Source organism: Aplysia californica, unplaced genomic scaffold, assembly GCF_000002075.1.
Source record: "Aplysia californica isolate F4 #8 unplaced genomic scaffold, AplCal3.0 scaffold00491, whole genome shotgun sequence".
NCBI classification, from domain to species: domain Eukaryota; kingdom Metazoa; phylum Mollusca; class Gastropoda; order Aplysiida; family Aplysiidae; genus Aplysia; species Aplysia californica.
The window spans coordinates 94,379-115,545 of NW_004797761.1; the positions used below are offsets into that span (position 1 = coordinate 94,379).

Genomic DNA, 21,167 nt, shown 5'->3' on the forward strand with positions numbered 1-21,167 from the left:
GAGTGGTTTGCGGAAAATTGTGTCTCTACTCAGGCGCTGCTGGCTATTCCAATGTTGGAAAATCCATGGTTTGGTGAACTATATATTGAAAATGGCTCGCTATTCCAATTTTGGAAAATCCATGGTTTGGTGAACAATAGATTGAAAATGGCTCGCTATTCCAATGTTGGAAAATCCATGGTTTGGTGAACAATAGAGGTAACATGGCTTTAAACTTTAGTAACCGCCCCACGAGGGAAAAAATCAGACGTAGTTTTGTTTTGTTTTTGTTATTGTTTTTTTAAAAACAAGTTACAGAACGCCTTAACCTCATGTCCCAGTGCCACCCAGAGAGATGTATTTAACCTAGATCTAAATGCCCAGTTCACTCTGCACAAGGTTTTGTCAAATCTCCATTTGATGTGGTTTAATTCAGTCGAGGGACGCTAGATTTTCCTTCATGGAGGGACAATTTAAAAAAAACCCGGACCATTTTGGGACAAATAATTTGATCTAATCCTCCAAAATTTGATTATATGCATGGTTTTGTAGGTCAACATCGGGTGGCCACTGCATGAGTTCCGTGACGTTGCGGTATCAAATCTTACTATTGTTTGTACACTTAAATGTGATAGGCCATAATTGAATTCCAGACCAAATTGGATGAACACTTGTATTGTAGTCTTATATTACGACCGTATTCTATTGCAAGTACCATAAAACTCTCACTAAAACTAAAAGCACTTTAGTCTGAGTTCACTTAGATAATGAAGCAAAGCAGAGGTCAATTTTATATTTTTTTTAAAAAGTGTGCACTTGTCAGCGCCTTTGCCTAACCAGGCTGGATCCGACCTGGTCATGAAATTTCACCAACCAATGGGCATTCATCGTTCTAAACATGTTGCTGACGTGATGCAATTATCTGTCATTTCGTGGCAGAGTCATTTTTCACGAGGTGTTGTCCAGCTGAAAAGAGAGGGTCAGAGAGAGTGCCGTGTTCAGCTGAAAAGAGAGGGTCAGAGAGTGTGCCGTGTCCACTCCATAAACCTATTGTCGCCCAGACAATCAGTGCGATTTATGGTACCGTATATTATACTATAATATTATGAAGTTTTGGTGGTCAGGGCGTCTTTGAGGGAAGAGGTCACACACAAGGGCTAGGAGGAAACTTGGTGATTATACATATTGTGTCCAGCGGTATTTCTCTGTCTGTCTGCCTATCTGTCTGTCTGTTTCTCTTTATGTGTGCGCGCGCTCGTATTTGTGTGTGTGTGTGTGTGTGTGTGTGTGTGTGTGTGTGTGTGTGTGTGTGTGTGTGTGTGCCCGCATACATGTGTGAGTCTGTATGCTATTGTGAATATAAGTTTCTATGTGCGAGTATGTCTATGTCTGACTGTCATGGCAATCATTTTCAAGGCACTCTGAGATGATCAAGACGATAACTTTGTGTACCCGCCATTTACTCCTCCCCAGCCGTATCCGCGCGATCCAGGAGTCAAGAACCAAACGCTCGGAGCTTGAGAACAAGAAGTCTATCAAGATACAGGCATGGTGGAGAGGCACCATGGTACGGAGGAAACTCGGTCCATTCAAGCCGAAGAAGGAAAAGAAAGAAAAGAAAAGTGGAAAGAAGAAAAAATAAAAATGCTGAATAATAGTCGTCTGTGGTTGACGTAGGCGCGTTATGAGATACGTCCTCGAGTAAAATAATTTAACGAAGCAGGACTGCATAGAATCATTTAGATTTGATAACATTAATAGTGTATCTTGATTTTATTTCCTTTTGGGTATAGCTAATAAGAAGCATGGTGGTGCTGTTTTTTAATTTCTAAATGAATTTTGAATAAACGTATCTGGCGTGTCGGCGTTTTGGATATCGTGTTCCGTGTCATGTAGGGTAAGCTAACTCATTGAGTCCCACGAACGAATACCAATTTCTTCGATATTTCAAAGATCTGTGAGTTTTTTCGTTGTTTTGTTTTGTTGTTGATTTGTTGTTGTTGTTTTTGGTTGTTTGTTTGTTTGTTTTTGGGGGGTTTTTGTTGTTGTTTTTGTTGTTGTTGTTGTTGGTTTTTTTTTTGGGGGGGGGGTTGTTTTATTTAAATATCGTTTATAATATAATGTCTTCAAACATACCATTCGAGGTTTGGGACTGTTTCCGTCATATTTTAATTTTTTTAAAAACATGCATTTGTGCTTTTTGTCTGTAGTAATAAATTTACTTTCTAAAAATGTGGAGGAGTGTGAGTAACTTGTTAGGCTACCGCACTCGTAATCGTGAGGTTGCGGGTTCGGGGGTTCGAGCCGCGGGCCCGACGCTGTGTTCTTGGTAAAAGCACTGTACGCGAATTTTGCTCACTTCACCCAGGTGAGAATGGGTACACGGCCATAGACCGCGAAAGATCGTGTTAGTATGTTAGAGTTTTAGCACCTCTAAAGGCTGCTTGAACTGCATGCTTCCCAGGAAGTTGAGGTTGTTTAAGAATTATGCTCTCGGGTCTGCTGGGGTAATAGTATAGATTGTGAAGCGCATAGAGCTTGCTGTTGAGCGGAGATTTGCGCCATGCAATTGCTATCTATGATCAAATTTAAAAAATACATACGTGTATTAATTGTTGTTATTTTCCATTTTCCTTTCAGTATGCTACTTTCCACATTTATTTGTTCCCCTTAGAATTACCATTACCTCGCTTTCAAACTGCTATTTCTGAAAAGATTCTTTACATTCGAAAGATTGGATATGTAAAATGGAAATTGTGAAATAAAACGTCTACAGCAACATTTCCAACGACTCCTTTTTTTTCTTTTTTTTTTTTTTTTTTTGCTACTTGATACATGTATGTCAACGCTGATTGTTGTTCTTCGTCAACTGCACGGCAAGTTTAACAGCTTCTTGTTGTTGTCGTCGTCAGTGTTGCTGTTGTTGAAGTTGTTGTTCCTCATTCTCCCTCACTGTTTCTTTTTCTGTCTGTCTGTCTGTCTATCTGTCTGCCTGTCTGTCTGCCTGTCTGTCTGTCTGTCTGTCTGTCTGTCTGTCTGTCTGTCTGTCTGTCTGTCTGTCCCCCATCTCTCTCTCTCTCTCTCTCTCTCTCTCTCTCTCTCTCTCTCTCTCTCTTTCGTTCTCTGGCCCTCTCTCTGGCTCTCTCTCTCTCTCTGGCTCTCTGTACTGCTGTCTGCTGAAGAGCAGTAAGGCGCCTTCCCTTCGCTCTCAGGAGACCCGAGCTTGATCTCTGAGTGGAGATTTATTTCTTCTTTTCTGTCGATCTTTCAGCTGAGATGCTGTATCCTTCTCGGGCGAGGCCGGCTCTGACTCTGACAGGTAAGGTCGAAGCCCCACTCCTAAATGATCTAAATTGAGTTTGTGGGGTGTAAAAAACACCATGTCCGTCTGCCTGTCTGTCTGTCTGTCAGTCTGTCTGTCTGTCTGTCTGTCTGTCTGTCTGTCTGTCTCTTTCTCTCTCTCTCTCTCTCTCTCTCTCTCTCTCTCTCTCTCTCTCTCTCTCTCTCACACACACACACACACACACACACACACACACACACACACACACACACACACACACAAACACACACACACACACACACTTACACACACACACACAAACACACACACACACACACACATACACACACACACACACACACACACACACACACACTGACTTATGTTTCTCAGGCGTCCTGTTAGGTCATAATTTGTTATCATGCTGGACTCTGAGGTGAATTATTCTGGTTCAATTCTCAACAAAACGTTTAGGTATTCATGTTCTTTTAGAATAATTATCTAATAGTCCCTGCCCCCTACCCTCACCCCATCCCACCCTTTCCGAACCAGGTGTGTGTGTGTGTGTGTGTGTGTGTGTGTGTGTGTGTGTGTGTGTGTGTGTGTGTGTGTGTGTGTGAGAGAGAGAGAGAGAGAGAGAGAGAGAGAGAGATCGAGAGAGAGAGAGAGAGAGGGGGGAGAGAGGGGGGGGGGGGAGATATGTACCGTGAGTTTGTGTGTGTGTGTTATATATTATATAAACAGACGCAGAGCATTTAACTTGGAGTTGGTGAAGAGCTTAAACAGCCCCTCTCCATAATGATTCAAACGGCATATCATAAGCTGTTTGTGTTAATGTTAAATGATCTTTTGTCATCTGTTTTATATCAAATGTAAAAGCACACATGAAATGCATTGAGTTGAGAAGTTTCAAAGCCACATGGTGAAAAAAAATTAATGTACGAATGCAAAAAATAATTAATTTCATGTTTTTGTTCTACTTGTAAATGTACAAAGCATTATTATGCTAGGTCTCTAATGTATATTATTAATAATTATGCTACAACAACACTAAATTGCACCCTTTTCCCTCTCGAATTTTGATGGATTATAACATTGAATTGTAATGACTCAGGCTCCTTAAAAATTATGAAATCTATCTAAAACATAGATTTTAGAAATAATATTGAGAGTTTTGGAAGTGGGTTGGCTATATTGTAGGCTAGGCTCATTCATTATTATTTATTATTTATACTGAATTGTAAAAGAAAAGATAATGGCGAACATGGTACAGTACGAATCTACGACGCTGCTCTACTGCTCTCACTTCCTACTGACTCTCGACTACTTCCTGTGCAGAAACATTACGTACGTACTTCCTTTTTCTATTAGGGAGCCTGTGGACACGGTGGGTGTTTGATATTGAGCTGTTAAATCTGAACTAATCTGCCCCAAAATGTTTGACATCTGTTCTACTAGATTGCAGTTATATACTGTAATTTGTTAAGCATTTAAAGAAGCTATTATTGTTATCCCCAGAGCTGGTGAATTTTACTTAGACGTGTTGTAAAATGTATTGGCAAATAGATTCTAGATCTAGATCTAGGCGGCAAGCAAACTAACCCTGACCGTAGTGACGCCTGGTAACGGATTACCAAATCTTTTAATTCACTGATTTTCTTTTTCTCAAGCACCCTTTTCTTTCCTTGTTTCAAATTGTCAACCGACGGCTGGCGTTTCGTTAGAGTTAGGCGTTGTAATGATATGATATAGATTATAGATCTAGAGTATATATCATATCTAGATTCTAGATCTAGAAATCTACATCTAGATAGATCTAAATCTAGTCACACTGTCTGCTGGGTAATCGGCCCACGTAGGTAGGCTAACCAATTTTGGCCCTCCTGAGTCTTTCTTTTGGCAGCCCAACTGACTAAGCCACATTCTTCTTCCTTCAGAAGAGGGGAAGATTGAAGAATACCAGACCACTCGTACATTTTTGCGCGAGAAAGTGGGGCGGGTGGAGGAGGGGGTTCAGGGGGGTCTGCCCCCCTGACAAAATTTTAATGAATATAGATCTATCTACCGGTCCGAGATTCTCCATTGAGAGATATTAAAAACAGGGAAATTATGAATTCCTAAGGTTGAGACATAGAATCTAGGCAAAGTCAGTCCGCTGGTCCGGTATTACTTCAATCTTACCCAGAAGAGTGCATTTCTCATAATATGATGCCAGATTTCTTTCCAGTTGATAGCTAAAACTATTTTCAAAGTCATCTGGGTAATCCGCCCAGGGTCTGGGCTAAACCCGCCCACACTATCCAGAGGGAGGAAGGACTTTCGTAATTAAGCAACCACCCCATCAATCAAACATCAAACACAATGAAGAGGCCAAACCCTACCCCTAACCCTCAATTCTGCTGTCTCATAGGTCGCTCGTTACACGGAAGTCCTCCACTCTACCAGTCCAAAAGCCAGTTGTACTACCTGGTCATGACAAAGTTACGGCAGTTTACGCATTTTTAGGCACTCTTGCACAATTGGGGGTTCCGTTAAGAGATACTTGTTTTGACCCTATCAACGATTACTTCTGGTTCTGAATGATTACTTTTTGAAGCATGTACCGATAGGCCTGTGGAGAGATATCCAATCAAACCTAGAATCTAGAGTGGTGTCCCCGGTACGCGTGCACTTCGCGATCGTTGAACGTATTTTCCGCCATTTCCGGCTTTGTACTTTCGTTTTTAGCTATTCCATTCAAGAAACTATTGACCTATAAAATGGTCTTGCTCATAGTCGCCAGATTTCTTAAACGTTGTGTGCCGAACAGTTTTTCCAACCTAGGGTGTTGTCTTCACTGAGCGTGCATTTCTTCTCAGTGCGTGCATGGGATTCTTCACTGTGCGTGCACCCATATATACACGTTGAAAGCCAAAAGAAGAGGAATCTGATAACATTACTGCATTAAATGACCACACAGGAAGATAACAAGTCACTTTAGAAGCAAAGTAAGGCAATTTTAATTAGAATCTAAACTAATTTAATTTAGGGGGTATAAATAGTTCAAATACATAGTGAAAAAAAATCAAACAGAATTTTTCACAACTAAAATCCACATTTTCCTACTCTTCATCACTCATTCCTCTGATCTTTCCATCTTTCACACAGTCCACATGCCACCATCCATGACATTCTTCAAACTGCAACCAAATAATCTCTAAAATTGAGTCTACTTTTTTTCTTAGTATTCTACTATATATTTCATTGTGCACGCGCAGAGAAAACTCGAGTTTTTTCAGTCTTCACAACGCGTGCACCCCCCCCCCCGATCCCGAAACCCGCAATACAACTTGGCATAGAACTCGATAAAAGGTCACGTGAAACACTCAAGGAAGGAGTAGGCACATTTTTTAAGCTAGGGGATTTCTAATTTGAACCAATCAGAGGCAAATAGGTCATAAAAACTAGTTCACAGGTCAGCGTTGAATGTCAACTTGCCACAGCTGATAAAAACACTCTCGATGATCCCTTGTCGGCAAACGAGTGATGGAAGTAAACAAAAATGGCTGCTGCACACACTGACGCATTCAATCAAACGCAAAAACGCAATTTGAGGCTAAAAACAAAGGAAAACAAAAGTGCACGCACCGAGAAGGCGCACGCGCAGGGGCTACACCACTCTAGATCTAATTGTAAAACATCAAATTATCATTTATGGTCAATTTTTGATTTTCAGTGACCTGTCACCATGGGGGCCTACAAGTACATGCAAGAGATCTACAGGAAGAAGCAGAGTGACATCATGCGCTTCCTCATCAGAGTCCGCTGCTGGCAGTTCAGACAGTTGTCTGCCATTCACAGGGCATCTAGACCCATGCGTCCTGACAAGGCTCGTAGACTTGGATACAGGGCAAAGCAGGGTAAATAATTTTGCTCCTTCTGATAGTACTGTTGTGAAATTTTGCACCGTACCCACTCATGACTCATGCCTATTTTTATGTTTCAGATTCAGGTCTTATGCTGCAGTAGGTTATATATGAGTTGAAACTGTTTCTGGGCCTTCTAAGATTTTTTCCTTGCTAGTTTATGTAATAGTAATTGATCCTAGTTGTTTGTTGCACCGTCAGATAAATAAGGGGGGGAGGGGTATGTGTACTGTTCAGATAATTTCGCTCATCTTAGTGTACAGGCAGCTTGGGCATCGAAGCAACGAGTAGGCGTTCATGACGCGTCTTTTTATGACAGGTTTTATTTACAAAAGGAGTGTGGGCGGCGCATTCGGGGATCCTTTTTTTTTCGGTTGTCGGGACTTTCCAAAACCGTGCTGGCGGTCCGGCAGCAGTATGCCTTTCGGTAGACTAATATCGGCAATAAAGCGATCCGCGGATTCGGTTAGATCAAAGCCTGGCCTATCATATACCGAATGTAAGGCGGGGGGGGGGGGTCATGAGCAGTAGTTCCAAATTTATTTTGCATTTTTTAAACTGATGTTGAAGGGGGGGGTGCAAAAATTTAAGGAAGTCTTATCGGATTGGCTGTGATCCCTGTGCGTTTTTCAACAAGGATACATTTTTAAAATGTGTCCCTGGCTGCACTAACAATTCAGGCATCTGTCAAATTGCTGCTAGATCTAGGTTTAGTGTATAGTTTGTTAGCTCATTTTAATTATGTCATGCAAAATAGACACGGAAACATTGATTCATGCCGTTGAAAAGGGAAAATGCCTTTATGGCGGGGTAGCAATGCTAATCGCCCACTGCGCCTTGGGTCGGAAATCGGTCTCCGCGCGAGGGGTAATTTTTGGGCTGCTCGGAATCAGAAGTGACTCTTTTCTAAGTAGTTACAGGAAAACTCGCTGATGAAAATAAATTAAAATCGGCAACCAATCAGAGGAAAGGTTAAACTAACGGCATGCCAGCGTACAATCCCGAACGATTTCTAGAACCGGAGATATTGCTATGTTTGTGCAAATTTCCTTTGCGGTTTGAAAACTAAGCGGAGCTGCGGGTTGATGGCCGACCACACAGGCGCCTCGCGTCTTATTTATTTAGCAATGCCAATCGGGCATTCCCGCGAGGCGAAAATTTGGTCCCCGTTTACGGGCGGTTTTGTGGACCCGGCCGAAGCGTAGGTGACTAACTGTCAACCTCGGTCTGCTCTATTTCCGAACCAATCCGAATGAACTCTGCAACCAATCAGAAAATAGGGCAAACTAATATGTGGACGTTGAAGTTCGTACACATAAATTAACCTATACTTTTGGTGTCGGGAACACCGAAATCTATAAGGAGCTTGAATTTCAACGCCGAGATGGTAATAGATCTATCTATCCTCTATAGTGTGCTCAAATTTGAACGTTCTGTGTCAAGTAGTTGTTTAGACCCGATCATAAATGCACAACTACCCCCCTATCCAAAGCGGCTTCGCAGGGAGACCGGCCATTTTCCCCTCACTCTCGTGGCAAATGTATGTGACCTACAAATCCCCGCATGACTATTCGGGGCCCGTTCATTGGTCACTTGAAATAGGGCGGGCGCACGCATCCGGTTGTTTTTCTCTCTATTCCCCTGTAACATCGCAATGTGGGGTATTCGGAGGCGAGGTTATCTCGTCTCGGGGTGTTCGCGTCTCAACGGGGGAAAAGAATGTTTAATTGTACGGCATGCTAGATTGAATTAACTTATCTTTTACGGTTGGCATGGTCTAAAGTCATCAAAAGCTTTACAATTATTTAGTCACGCTGCCGACATATTCTTAAAGATCCCATGTTGTGATACGATGCTATGAATAAAATGGACTCATCCTGACACCCCTTTTCCGCAAAATCGTAATATGTACACCACAATTTTAATTATAACAAAATAACTACGAAATTGGCAGTAAATCTGACTGCAGAAATGATATCTACACTCAAAAACACATCGGGTAGCCAAGTTTCTCTCGAACACTCCGATTAGTTACCGAGATATTGTCTATCAAACATGTCCAACATACTTCAATGAATGACAAAACTTTCAAAAACATTTCTCTGGTTTCCTGCGGGTTTGTCACTAGTCACTACTATCACTGTCTTTCTGGCATCTTTGAGGCAGCACAGTCCTTGTCGCGACTATCGTCATCAATTTCAGACTCTGAGACGGAGTCCACAACTGTTGTTTTCTTTGCCTTGGTTCTGGTGGGAACAGAAGGCCTTCCTTTTCCTTTTCCCTTTTTCCTTTTCTTCTTCTCCTCCTCCTCTGATATTCTTTGAATGAATGTACTCAAAACTGGTCAAACTTTCGCCATACTGGCGTTTAACAGTTTTCCAGTTGGTTTTTTCTCTCTTGGCTTGTAACATAGGGGAAATTTTTTAAATAAAAAAGTAAAAAGTCCTTTATGCTGGGTCTGGTTGCTGGTTCCACTGGGGTCACTGGCCTCAACGGTGTAGGTGTTGATGAGGTTGATGGCAACCCATTGTACCAGACTGCACAGCTGCGATTGCATTCTGCATTGCCTCCTTGCTGTATGGCGCTCTCTTCTTTACATAATTCCTCAACATTCTGTTTAAAAAAATAGCCAAAATTGTTATAAATTTATGCTCAACATTATCTGGGGGTAAATCCACCCACCAGGTAGGTGGAATTGCCCCAATGTAATAATGAAGTTTAATGGCCAACATTTTACATGTAGGTTGCTATGAATAAACTAATAGGAGGTAAAATAGCTAAGAGAAGATCATAACTTACAATCAATGCGAAGAAAATATGGTTGTGAAAATCCACCCACCAAGTGGGTAGATGGTGGATTTACCCCAACTCTACTATGTAGATCCATGACCATAACAGAAGAATTTTCTTTTATAATGGCTTTATTGGTGCTTAAAATGAAGACAAATAAACACTTCATTGATTTTAAAAGATACTTTAGACTTTCATCCACCATAAATACACACGGTCTAGCATCAAAAAGTACGTTAGGTCTACTTTGCTGATGCTTGAGGATGCTCTTTGAGAAGGCTGCTGTTCAACATCCACAGGTTCAAAAGTAGATGAAATAGGAAAAGGAAGTCCAGGGGATGTAACTCAATAATCATGAGTGGCAAAACTCTCCTCAAATGACTTGCAGAGTTTTGTCCCTTAAAATTGTCCAAAGTGGGTGGAATTGCCCCGGTTCACCCAAGGAAAATTATTTAAATTTTCATTGGCATTGCTACTTTATTGCTGTAAAATGTCAGATCTCTACATTTAGTACATTTTACGTACCAACTTAAAATTACCACCCATCCTAGAGCTGGAAACTAGATCACGCATTTGAAACGCGAGGTGCCGGCATGCAAGAGGCGCGTGATCGCTGGGCGGCATGTGATTGGCTGCCTATAACTAAATACGTCACCGATGACTTCATCGCGGGTTTTCCCGATAGCGCTTTACTGGGTTTTACAAGGAGGGATCGCGTCGCAATAAAGACATCGAAAAAGTGATAGCAGAGCTAGATTCTGCACTAAAAATAACATGAAGATGCCAAGTTTCATTCATATGCTCCAGTTCATTACTGACTTATGAACAGTTTTTCCTCAAAATACATCAAGACATGTCCCACATTTTGCATAGCTGCCACTTTCCCGCTAAATAGCGGAAACTCCGCTTAATCTAGCTTTTCCCGCTACTTTCCTCCTTCCTCCGATGGACCGCTCTCGTTCGCAAATTGCGATACTTTTTTTACACGCGGAAAACACCGAACCGGGAGAGAGAGGAAAACGCAGCTTGTGCATGACGCATGTCTGCCCGTAGCTTTCTACTTCCGTTCTTCTAGGCCTAGCACTAGTTTCACTTTGTTTATTGTGGAGCAACGAAGTGTCGATCGGGCATCGGGACGTTAGCGCGCCGAGTTGTCATTGAAAACGGCGGAAATTCGAGAGAAATTGATGCAGAATGCAAAAACAAGAAAAGGAGCTGGAATGAGAAGCAGCCGGTGTGCGACTTGAAAAGTTCATTAGAAAATTGAACAAGCCGCTTGCTGCACTTTGCGTTTGGTGTGATAAAGAAATCGCGGCACTCTTGTACAATTGTGGTCCCGTTTGTTTACATGACGGCTATTGGGGCTGTTGAAGTGAATCTAGATCTAGATAATCTATCTCTAGATATAATCTATATTTTCACATGTTTAGATATCTAGATCTAGATTAGATAGCCTAGGCTATAATTTTAATTCAATTTAGATCTACACACTACAGGGGCACTACCAAGTTAAGTGCGAACGGGACCGCAATTGTACAGGAGTGCTCATTACTGCGGCAAAGGTGTTGCCTCCTTGATCCAATACTGCGCGTGCTCTACATCGATGTACAAGTTTAAAGTGAAAGGAATCTTTTTATAAGACACCAGCTGGCAACAAACACTGGATTTTTAGTCACCAATTCCAAACTGTGTCAAATTGACTCAAATGCTTGTTTGTCAACTTACTGCCTTCTGTTGTTGTTGTTTTTTTTTGGGGGGGTGGGGGGGGGTTCAAATACATTTTAATTCAGTTGCCTAAGGTTAACAAATTTGACAGTTTTCCCTTCCAAAACCATAGGCTAGGTTTTCCAGTATATATTGCCTCTGGATCTCAATGGTTTTACTCTGGCCTTCGGAGAGCGCGCATACGCTTTCGCATGAATTTCCTCCGTTTTTGAAATTCCTGAGTGGCAGCTATGATTTTGGCGATATTTTTCTTTTATATATGGATCAAAATTTAATGTTTCATTATCAGTGCTACAGGGGGGGGGGGGGGGGGGGTGAGAACTACAGCCACAGAAATTTAATAATTATTGTTAAATTTAGTATTTCATCTTTTGATTTTTCTATATATCGACGCCGGGCATGTTGCTGTTTATGCAACCATGTTAACATCAACCATGGGAAAAAAACTGCGTCCTCTGCTCTAGATCTACCAATGACGTTTTAATGACTCAAAGACGCTTCCACTCCAGTCGCACCAGGCATATTGAGAGCGTCGCAATCAAATTATCTTAACCCTTTCGCAGTTAGCAGGCTTGGCCAGCTGTGGCCCCCCCATCCTTAAGACAAGGGCAATAACTCCACGAAAATTGAAGGGGGTACCTTACTAAAAAAAATTGTATAAAATCACAAACGCAACCAAAAATGATGAGAATAGTATTTTCTGAAAGGAAAATGAATGAGCTAAATTACTAGTACAAAATTATAAGTGGATTAGAAGAGTATGAAATGATATGAGAGGTCTTTCTGAGATGCGTGTCTTGGATTCCGAGTCTAAATCTCGTATACATTTCTTCAACTCACGAAGTTTCTGCTACTGACAAAGAGGTAATCCACACAAGAAATACAACACATTCACAGAGATTGAAGCCTCTGGTGGAAACTTGAAAGCACCTAAGAGACTTTTCTTTGAGTGTTTTTATTTTGTTTCTGCTGTACTCATATCAGGCAGCTTTGTGCCCATGCATCCTAGAGACATGATGGCGTGTTTACAACTAAATCCTCCGACTTTTGTTCCCGCTCAAAAAGTGGCTGTTTGTGCTGGCGAAACAAGAAAAACATGATAGTAAACCGGAACTCTTCCTCTATAAAGATCGTTAAGTGAAACTTCTGATGATAGTAAAAGTAGAAGCCTCCCGCGGCAACGAAACAAACACCCCCGTGGCGGGCGCTATAGGGATAAGCAGGGATCACCGGCGCTGTAAGTGCGAAACGGTTAAAGATGTGCCGGAAAATCCAGCGAGGCCCTCTCTACCCTTAGGTTTGGATCTTATAAGAATTAATTCTAGTGCTCTGTGGACCTTATGGTTCTGGGGAAGGCCTGATTGTACTGCAATTTCTGTACATGATGAGATTTTATCACGATGGTCTTCTGAAAATATTCATGAAGATATCATAATTGTCTCTGATACACAGTATAGTTTTTCTTCACAGCATACCAATACGTCATCTCTTCACTTGTCCCTTACAATCTATAATGCCAATATGAAGTTTATTTTTTTAAATCCTGTATTTTGTATTTGTAGACTTTTATTTGCCCTCTCCCATTCCGCTCTTGCACCACAAAAATGACAGTAAAAATTGGAAAATGCGGTTGTCTTCTATGGTGAACATGTCTTGCTATTTTGGTTCCTGTGAATTAAATTAATATCTTATCTTTCAGGTTACGTTATCTACCGTGTCCGCATCAAGCGTGGAGGTCGCAAGCGCCCTGTCCCTAAGGGTTGCACCTATGGTAAACCCAAGACTCATGGTGTGAACCAGCTGAAGTTCCAGCGCTCCCACAGAAATGTTGCAGAGGTAAATATATTATAGTCCCATTCACAGCTTCTGAAAAAACATGGAATGAAGTTTGTAATCAATAAATCAACTTTGGCTGATCATTGGGAGGTGTCAAATAGATGTGTTCACAGTAATATTATATTTCCACTGAAGTAAATTCGTATATATTTTTTCATTGGCCCATAATGCCGTTTGAATTTTGAAGTTATGATCAAAAACGTTCCCCTGTGTTTACAATATGTAGCAATGGTGTTGTTTGCTGAAAAAATCTCTAGCTAATACATGTGTTTCTGAATTACAAAATTTATGATCTCTTTCTGTTCGATTCGTTAAAATACAGACGCCTGTGTCATCTCGGTTGTTTACCAAAATGTTGTGTTGCTGTGTAGAGCCTAGCATACGGCAACTTTATTCCATAGACCAGCGCACAATTCAATACGCAGAGTCAAGACTAGCTTATTACTGTAATAATGATCAGTTGCCGAGGGGGGGGAAAGACTATGACGCGTTTGTATGTGCAACGTTCAATGCCCGGACCGCTAAAGTGACTAATGGTTCACGATGCAGGTGCAATGAATGGTTTCAGGGAATAGATAAAGTTCGTTGTGGGTGAAAAATTAGCAACGCCACGTCCACGGGGGCTTTTCACTTTGGAGGGAAGCTCGCTGATTTAAGTGTTCGTTGAATCCGGGTTACTTTTATTGGTTATAAAGAACAAAAAGAACGGGGAATCTATCATCTCATTGAATCCGAGTTTCACTGTACGTTGTGTTTTACTATCGTATCCATACAACGTGGGGAACTCGATGCCCCCATTTTCCAAAAAGGAATTTTACTTGTTAATCCGATCTGTACGCTTTGCATAGCGATCTGTCAAAATGATTTTTGGAGAAAAACTGAGTTTCAAAAAGATCTTTGCCCTGGAAGTATTCTAAAATTTGAAGAATAAATGAACAAAATGACCCCAGGTGTGCGGATAGGGTTAAACTGTCAGCTGTGTCCTCAGATTGACTTGAACCTTTATTAGCTTCAAATGCAATCAGGCCATGGTACTTTTTGTGAAATTAGTCTTGGTATTAACTGTTGATGGTATTTTTTTATATGTGTGGTATTAATTGTTGTGTGTACATGATGAGTCTTTATCACGATGGTCTTCTGAAAATTGCCTGAAGACATCATACACAACTCTGATACGTAACTCAGTTTCTATCCTTTATAGCTTTTTGCTCCTTTCCTGTTGTTGAACGTATAGGCCCTAAATTCTGTTTTGTTGCTGAAGGTTTTGTGTGGGGATGCCTGTTTGTTTTTCTGTCAAATGTTACAAGTGTTAATTTATTGTGGTCAACATCATTTGATTGTTTCAAGTCTTAATCACAAAATGGGCGGGGTGCTTTGGTGTAGTTATCTTTTCCTACCTCCGCAAATGTTGATGGCATTGTGGTGAAAATGCCAGTCTGGCGTGTGATGCTGAAATTCAAATTCAAGAACTTTTTTGTTTTGGGTTTTAACTGATTCAAATTCACTAACACTTTCTGCTTCTTTGTGGAATATTATTTTGGGGGGTTGGATGGTTAGACAGTTTTGTTTTACTAAAAATTTATAGTGTGGTTTTACATATCACCACTACGTGGGTGGTTGGCCGGTGCTCTGGTGTGGTTTGCTTTTTTTTTTTTCCTGTCAAACACATCGTCCTGATCTCCCTTCCTTCTATTTTGTGTTTTATTACTCTCTTGTAACACCTCTATTCTTCGGCACTTATGGGACCTTATGGTGTTGCAAGTGTCGTAAAACTCTTCCTACAACTATTATCACCACTATCGTACTTGATAAATTGTCTTCCTCTGGTATGTGTATATGATGAGTCTTTATCACGATGGTCTTCTGAAAATTGCCTGAAGACATCATACACAACTCTGATACGTAACTCAGTTTCTATCCTTTATGGCTTTTTGCTCCTTTCCTGTTGTTGAACGTATAGGCCCTAAATTCTGTTTTGTTGCTGAAAGTTTTGTGTGGGGATGCCTGTTTGTTTTTCTGTCAAATGTTACAAGTATTAATTTATTGTGGTCAACATCATTTGATTGTTTCAAGTCTTAATCACAAAATGGGCGGGGTGCTTCGGTTAGACAGTTTTGTTTTACTAGAAATTTATAGTGTGGTTTTACATATCACCACTACGTGGGTGATTGGCCGGTGCTCTGGTGTGGTTTGCTCTTTTTTTTTTCCTGTCAAACACATCGTCCTGATCTCCCCTCCTATTTTGTGTTTTATTACTCTCTTGTAACACCTCTATTCTTCGGCACTTATAGGACCTTATGGTGTTGCAAGTGTCGTAAAACTCTTCCTACAACTATTATCACCACTATCGTACTTGATAAATTGTCTTCCTCTGGTATGTGTATATGATGAGTCTTTATCACGATGGTCTTCTGAAATGTAACTGAGGACATCATACTTTACTCTGATACACTGCATTCCATACTAAATTGTAGTGGACTTTGTTTAAAAGTAAAACCCACAGATTTATGTTTATATAATTGTTTCTCTTTGGGGGGGGGGGGGTCTTTTGGCAGCTCCATTGCTTCAACACTTTAGTTACAATTACTTTCCTTTTGATGGGGGATCTCAGCTTATGTTTTACCTGGTAAGTGCTTCCCCCTGTGATCTTATGCTCCCCTTTCCCCAATTTTGTACTAGATATGCTTCTTCTAAATCCTAATTTTTTTTCTCCCCTCAGGAACGTGTGGGAAGAAAGTGTGGTGCCCTGCGTGTCCTCAACTCCTACTGGGTAGCCCAAGACTCTACCTACAAGTTCTTTGAAATCATCCTTGTTGATCCCTTCCATAAGACCATCCGCCGTGATCCAGCCATTCAATGGATCTGCAGATCTGTGCACAAGCACCGTGAATTGCGTGGCCTCACCTCTGCTGGCAAGTCCTCTCGCGGTTTGGGTAAAGGACACAAGTTCAACAAGACTACTGGAGGCTCAAGACGCAAGAACTGGAAGAAAAACAATGCTGTTTCTCTTCGCAGAAAGAGATAAACTGTTTTTGTTTTTTTATTTTTTATTTATTTGTCTTGGAGACAAGTGCAAATAAATTTTAAAATTTAGAATATGCATTTGTTCTTTGGTGTTTCAGCTCTTTGTGGTTGCTTTTGTGTTAAGCTTGTGTTGTTTTTAAGAGGATGGTTGGTGTGTGGTGTGGTTTGCTCCTTCTTTTTGTGTTACCAACACCTCTAATCATGGCCTTAAGGCTTGTGTTGCAAGTAGGGTAGAACTCTAGTTACTCAAGTCTATCCTTACCTCTCCTACTGGCATCTGTGGTGTGGTGGTTAGGTACTCCCCTGTCCAATGGAGGTACAAAATATAAACACACAAATCTGTGTGTGTTACTTCATGTTTGATTCCAGAGTAGGGAGACCATTTTTGACTGTCTCTGCCTTCCTGCTAGGATGTTGTATGGATGCATCCCTTTTCACTCAGGTTGGCCATGACAGGCAGAGTCGGAAGCCTGCCTCCTAACTGAACTTGATCTTAAAAATGTCGATGGAAACACCCATATTATACATTATGTGTAAAAATGTTTTCCTGTTCCTTTTGTGTGGCAGTTACTCTCTTGTAACACCTGCTCTTCAGCACTTAAATATTATAGTGGAGTCCACTTATAACGAGTCCGGAAAAAACGAGAAGTCTGTTCTAAAGGCACTATTCTAAATCCCCGTTTTTTCCTCCTCTTTACCTTTGTAAACAAAATACTGCTATAGCACTATCAGACACACTTGCGAGTCGGTTATAGTGGAATGTTGCTGCTGCTGTGCACACATGGCATAGGCCAATTATACATAATGCTAGACCTCGCCAGTTGAGAAACTTGTTGCTGATCTTGCGAAACAAAGAATAGGAGAGCCCATGTGCGTCAACAATGAAGACCGGAGCAACTGAGTAAGGAGGGTGTGGCATGCGCAGACCAGCAGAACGCATCGCGTGATAGGCCCGTTTAGATTTCAAGGCCTGCCATGCCTCTCACTTCTCCGATGCGGGGATGGAGATGTCACAGCAATGTGATGGATGGAGCGAATGTGTGACGTGCACAAGCAGACAGAATGCACCACAGGGTGGTGGGGGGGGGGGGGGCACAGCGGGCGAGTTAGCCCAGAGCCCTTTCTTTCTGATCGCCAACCCCGAGCTGTCAGTCCACATCGCTAGATCTAGCGCTAGAGAACCAAACCTGATTCGATTTTTGATCAAGTAAGACCTACCTAGAGGTCATGTTTAAACAAAACCATCATCAGGGGAGATAGCAAAAGGAAAAACAAAACCAAACTCATAGATTAGGCCTACTTTACAGTTTCCCTTGAATTTATTACTGAATCCCGTATAGCGAGAATCCTGCCATAATGGACATTTTGCTTCGGTCCCCTCCCTCTCGTTATAACAGGATTCCACTGTACCTACTTGTGGTGAAAGTACAAAAAAGAAGTACATGTAATGGAAAGCACAACACTGTTGCATCTCACTTGACAAGCATTGTCTAGTCTCTGCTGATAAATAAAGTATGTGGCTGGGAAGGGAGCCTAAGTGGGTGGTTGCCAGGTGCTCTGGTGTGGTTTGCTCCTTCTTTCCTATTAAAAGTCTATCTTCTCTATCTCCCCTCCTTTTTTGTGTGTGGTTTGCTTCTTCTTTCCTATTATTACTATTAAAAGTCTATCTTCTCTATCTCCCCTCCTTTTTTGTGTGTGGTTTGCTTCTTCTTTCCTATCATTTTATCAAACATCTATCGTCTTTATCTCTCCCTTTTTCTTTTTTATGTTTGATAGCCTACTCTCTTGTAACTGCTCTTATCTTCTGGCACTCATATGACCTTATGCAGTTGCAAGTGCCGTAAAACCTCAACTAAAACTTCTTTTTTGTGTTTGTTACTCTCTTGTAACACTTCTAATCTTCGGCACTCATGTGACCGTATTGTGCTGCAAGTGCCGTAAAACTCCTAAACTAAAGAAGCCTTGGGGTTGAAACTGTATTGACATTTCTTCAGTTCTGGGCAGGTGTGTGTACTCCAGCAGTGCTAAGGCTACATTTTTGTTGTGGGTGTTCTGTGCAGTTTGGCTCAAACTTTGAGTTGTGAGTGGTTGGCGGGTGTTCTAGTGTGGTTTGCTTCTTCTTTCCTTTCTAACATCTATCGTCTTTATCTCCCCTCTTTCTTTTTTGTGTTTGTTACTCTCTTGTAGCACTTCTAATCTTCGGCACTTATACTATACATATATGACCTTATTGTGTTGCAAGTGCCGTAAAACTCTTACAGTACATGTACTAAAACTTAACTTTGAGTGACATTAGAATTATTGATCTATAGCTTTTCCAGGCGAGGGTACATTCTTCTGTACTTTACTTCTGATTCAGTTGTTTCTGTCTTTTTTTTTTCTCAGCACTAATGGTCATTATGATTATTGGATTGTGTCAATGTGCTTTCTGTTTACTCAAACTAGACTAGGGTTCTAGGAACAGTGGAATTCGGATTCAACGAGATGAGATAGATTCCCGGGGGGGGGGGGGGGGTTCTTCTTTAAAATCCATAAAAATGACCTGGATTCAACGAGCACTTAATACAAATAAATCAGCGAGCTCGGATTCAATGAGGTCGCTTCCAGGGTGAATAGCCCCCGCAGACGTGGCTTCGCTCATTTTTCTCCCAGACTGAACTTAATCTATTCCCAGAAATCATCCATTGCACCTGCATCGTGAACCATTTTTCACTTAGCCGATTGCAATATTAATTGCATGCGACCAATCAGCGGCCTTCTTTCATACCAACACAAGCGTTGTTGGCACGTGCACGTGTCTACCCTGGCGTGTGTCGGGGTCAGGTCGGTGACCTGCACGCACACTGTGCGTGTAGGGGAGTGGGGGTGGGGAGGGCGCTAGCGTCCGGACGTTGAACGTCGCAGATACAAACGCGTCAGTCTTTTTTTCCCACGGCAACTGATCAACATTACAATGATATGCTATACCAAAGATAGTACATAACAAGATGGGCCACTTCTCTCTTTGAGCCAATTAAAAAAGTGTCCTCAAAATTTGGTGGCGCCCTCTTCGCGAACAGAGTTACCCTACTTGAGTTTTTTAAAATCAAAGTGAAACTAGCAAGTTTTGGGATAAATTTCAGAAGAACGCTTTTTTAAAAAGGTTACCCTGACAAAAAACCTCTTCCGGAGGAAAGGGTGATGGTTTTCTTCGTGTAATTTGACTTTAGAATGAAAGGCGAGAGGTCATTAAAATTTTAAAAACCCTAAAACTCCGCACTGAACGTACCCGAACTGCTGATGAACAGCAGTCGTTCTGCGCACGCAGGGAGGTGCTATTCCTATTCTTCTTCTGGAAAAACGAAAGAGAGCTTCAAAACAGACTGCAGCGCCATCTGAAGCAAAGAGCATACTTCCTGCGGACACTTTTTTGGCTGAGTGGCCCATCTTGTTATTTACTATCATTGGTTATACTTGACGTAGATCTACGTCATGAATTGTGCGCTGGTCTATGGAATCAAAAGTTGCCGTATGCTAGTACATGTATTGCTAGGCTCTTCTCAGCAACACAATTTTTTGGTGAACAATCGAGATGACACAGCCGTGTGCATTTGAATGAATCGGTCTTTTTTTTACTCAGCTCATAATAATAATATGCAGGCATTTCAGGCACTACTTGTGACTTCTCTTTATACATTGGGGCCTACTTGCTCAGTGCCTGTAATTATCTACACAAAACCTCGTGTTTGCTATTACGAACACTCGGATTCGACGAGATTTTAGGTTAGGCCCGGCGACCTCGTTGAATCCGAGTTCCACTGTAGGATCTTTTCTGCAAATGCTGGAGACATGATTTCAAAGGGACTGACTCCAGTAAAGTTTCTTTCCTTCATCAATTTATGGGCTCTGCTGAGACACTTTCAAGTGTAGCTTACTGCAGTACATTTGTGTACTGTACTCTAAATAATAGTCTTCGGACCGTGGGTGGTTGGTGGGTGCTCTGGTGTGGTTTGCTTCTTCTTTCCTATCAAACATCCATCGTCCTTATCTCCCCTTCTTCTTTTTCTATCTTTGTTAGTCTCTTGTAACACCTCTAATCTTCTGCCGCTCATATGACCTTAACTTGCCTTAAGCAGTTGCGAGTGCCGTAAAACCTTTACTAAACTAAAACTAAAAAGTCTTCGGATGCCAACATGCTCGTTTCTGTGCAGAAGGGAAAATCTGTCAGTGTCACTACAGTAGTCTCCGCCTAAACGCACGCCATACAAAAGCACGCTCCGCTCAAACGCACGCTTTCGTCGTCTGACGGATTTTTTACTATATAATTTAGACTACAAACGCACGGTCACTCCCTCTAAACGCACGCTCCGATCCGTGAAACACGCTGAGACATGTAAAGCTCGGCAATGGGAAATTTTCACGACAACCTGCACAGCCTGCATAAAACAAGCCTAGAATTTACTAGAAAACCGGATACTGGATGAGCGTGCCCCTCATGCCGAACGAAGAGAGTGACAGACAGCGTTTACACACCCTATTTTCCACTGACGCATAGGTCTTGGTCTAGTAGGGCTGGTCGGTTAAGTTGTTTGTTGTTGGGTTGTGGGTGTTGTTGTTGTTGTTGTTTTTTTTTGGGGGGGGGGGCT

General features: G+C 41.6%; 2 protein-coding genes and 1 long non-coding RNA gene across 3 annotated transcripts in view; 2 read left to right on the forward strand and 1 right to left on the reverse strand.

Moving 5' to 3' along the window:
- The window catches only part of LOC101854519 (dynein regulatory complex protein 9), a gene marked incomplete in the record, with an annotated part of 13,843 nt that extends 11,835 nt beyond the window's left edge, over positions 1-2,008 (forward strand). Inside the window, 1 exon segment of the mRNA XM_005105786.3 lies at positions 1,453-2,008. Within this exon segment, the coding sequence (XP_005105843.2) occupies positions 1,453-1,621 (169 nt within the window).
- Positions 2,009-4,565: 2,557 nt separating this feature from the next.
- On the forward strand, positions 4,566-16,614 carry LOC101851288 (60S ribosomal protein L15). The gene is made up of 4 exons (XM_005105771.3): positions 4,566-4,649; positions 6,978-7,161; positions 13,382-13,518; positions 16,238-16,614. The coding sequence occupies exons 2-4, from the start codon at positions 6,990-6,992 to the stop codon at positions 16,541-16,543; spliced, it is 615 nt and encodes a 204-aa protein (XP_005105828.1). The 5' UTR covers positions 4,566-4,649; positions 6,978-6,989; the 3' UTR covers positions 16,544-16,614.
- On the reverse strand, positions 9,459-10,377 carry LOC118478321. Its single transcript, XR_004858950.1, has 2 exons — positions 10,204-10,377; positions 9,459-9,780 (listed from the first exon to the last, which is right to left on the reverse strand). It is a non-coding gene; the product is annotated as an uncharacterized LOC118478321 (long non-coding RNA).
- Positions 16,615-21,167: the final 4,553 nt, after the last annotated feature.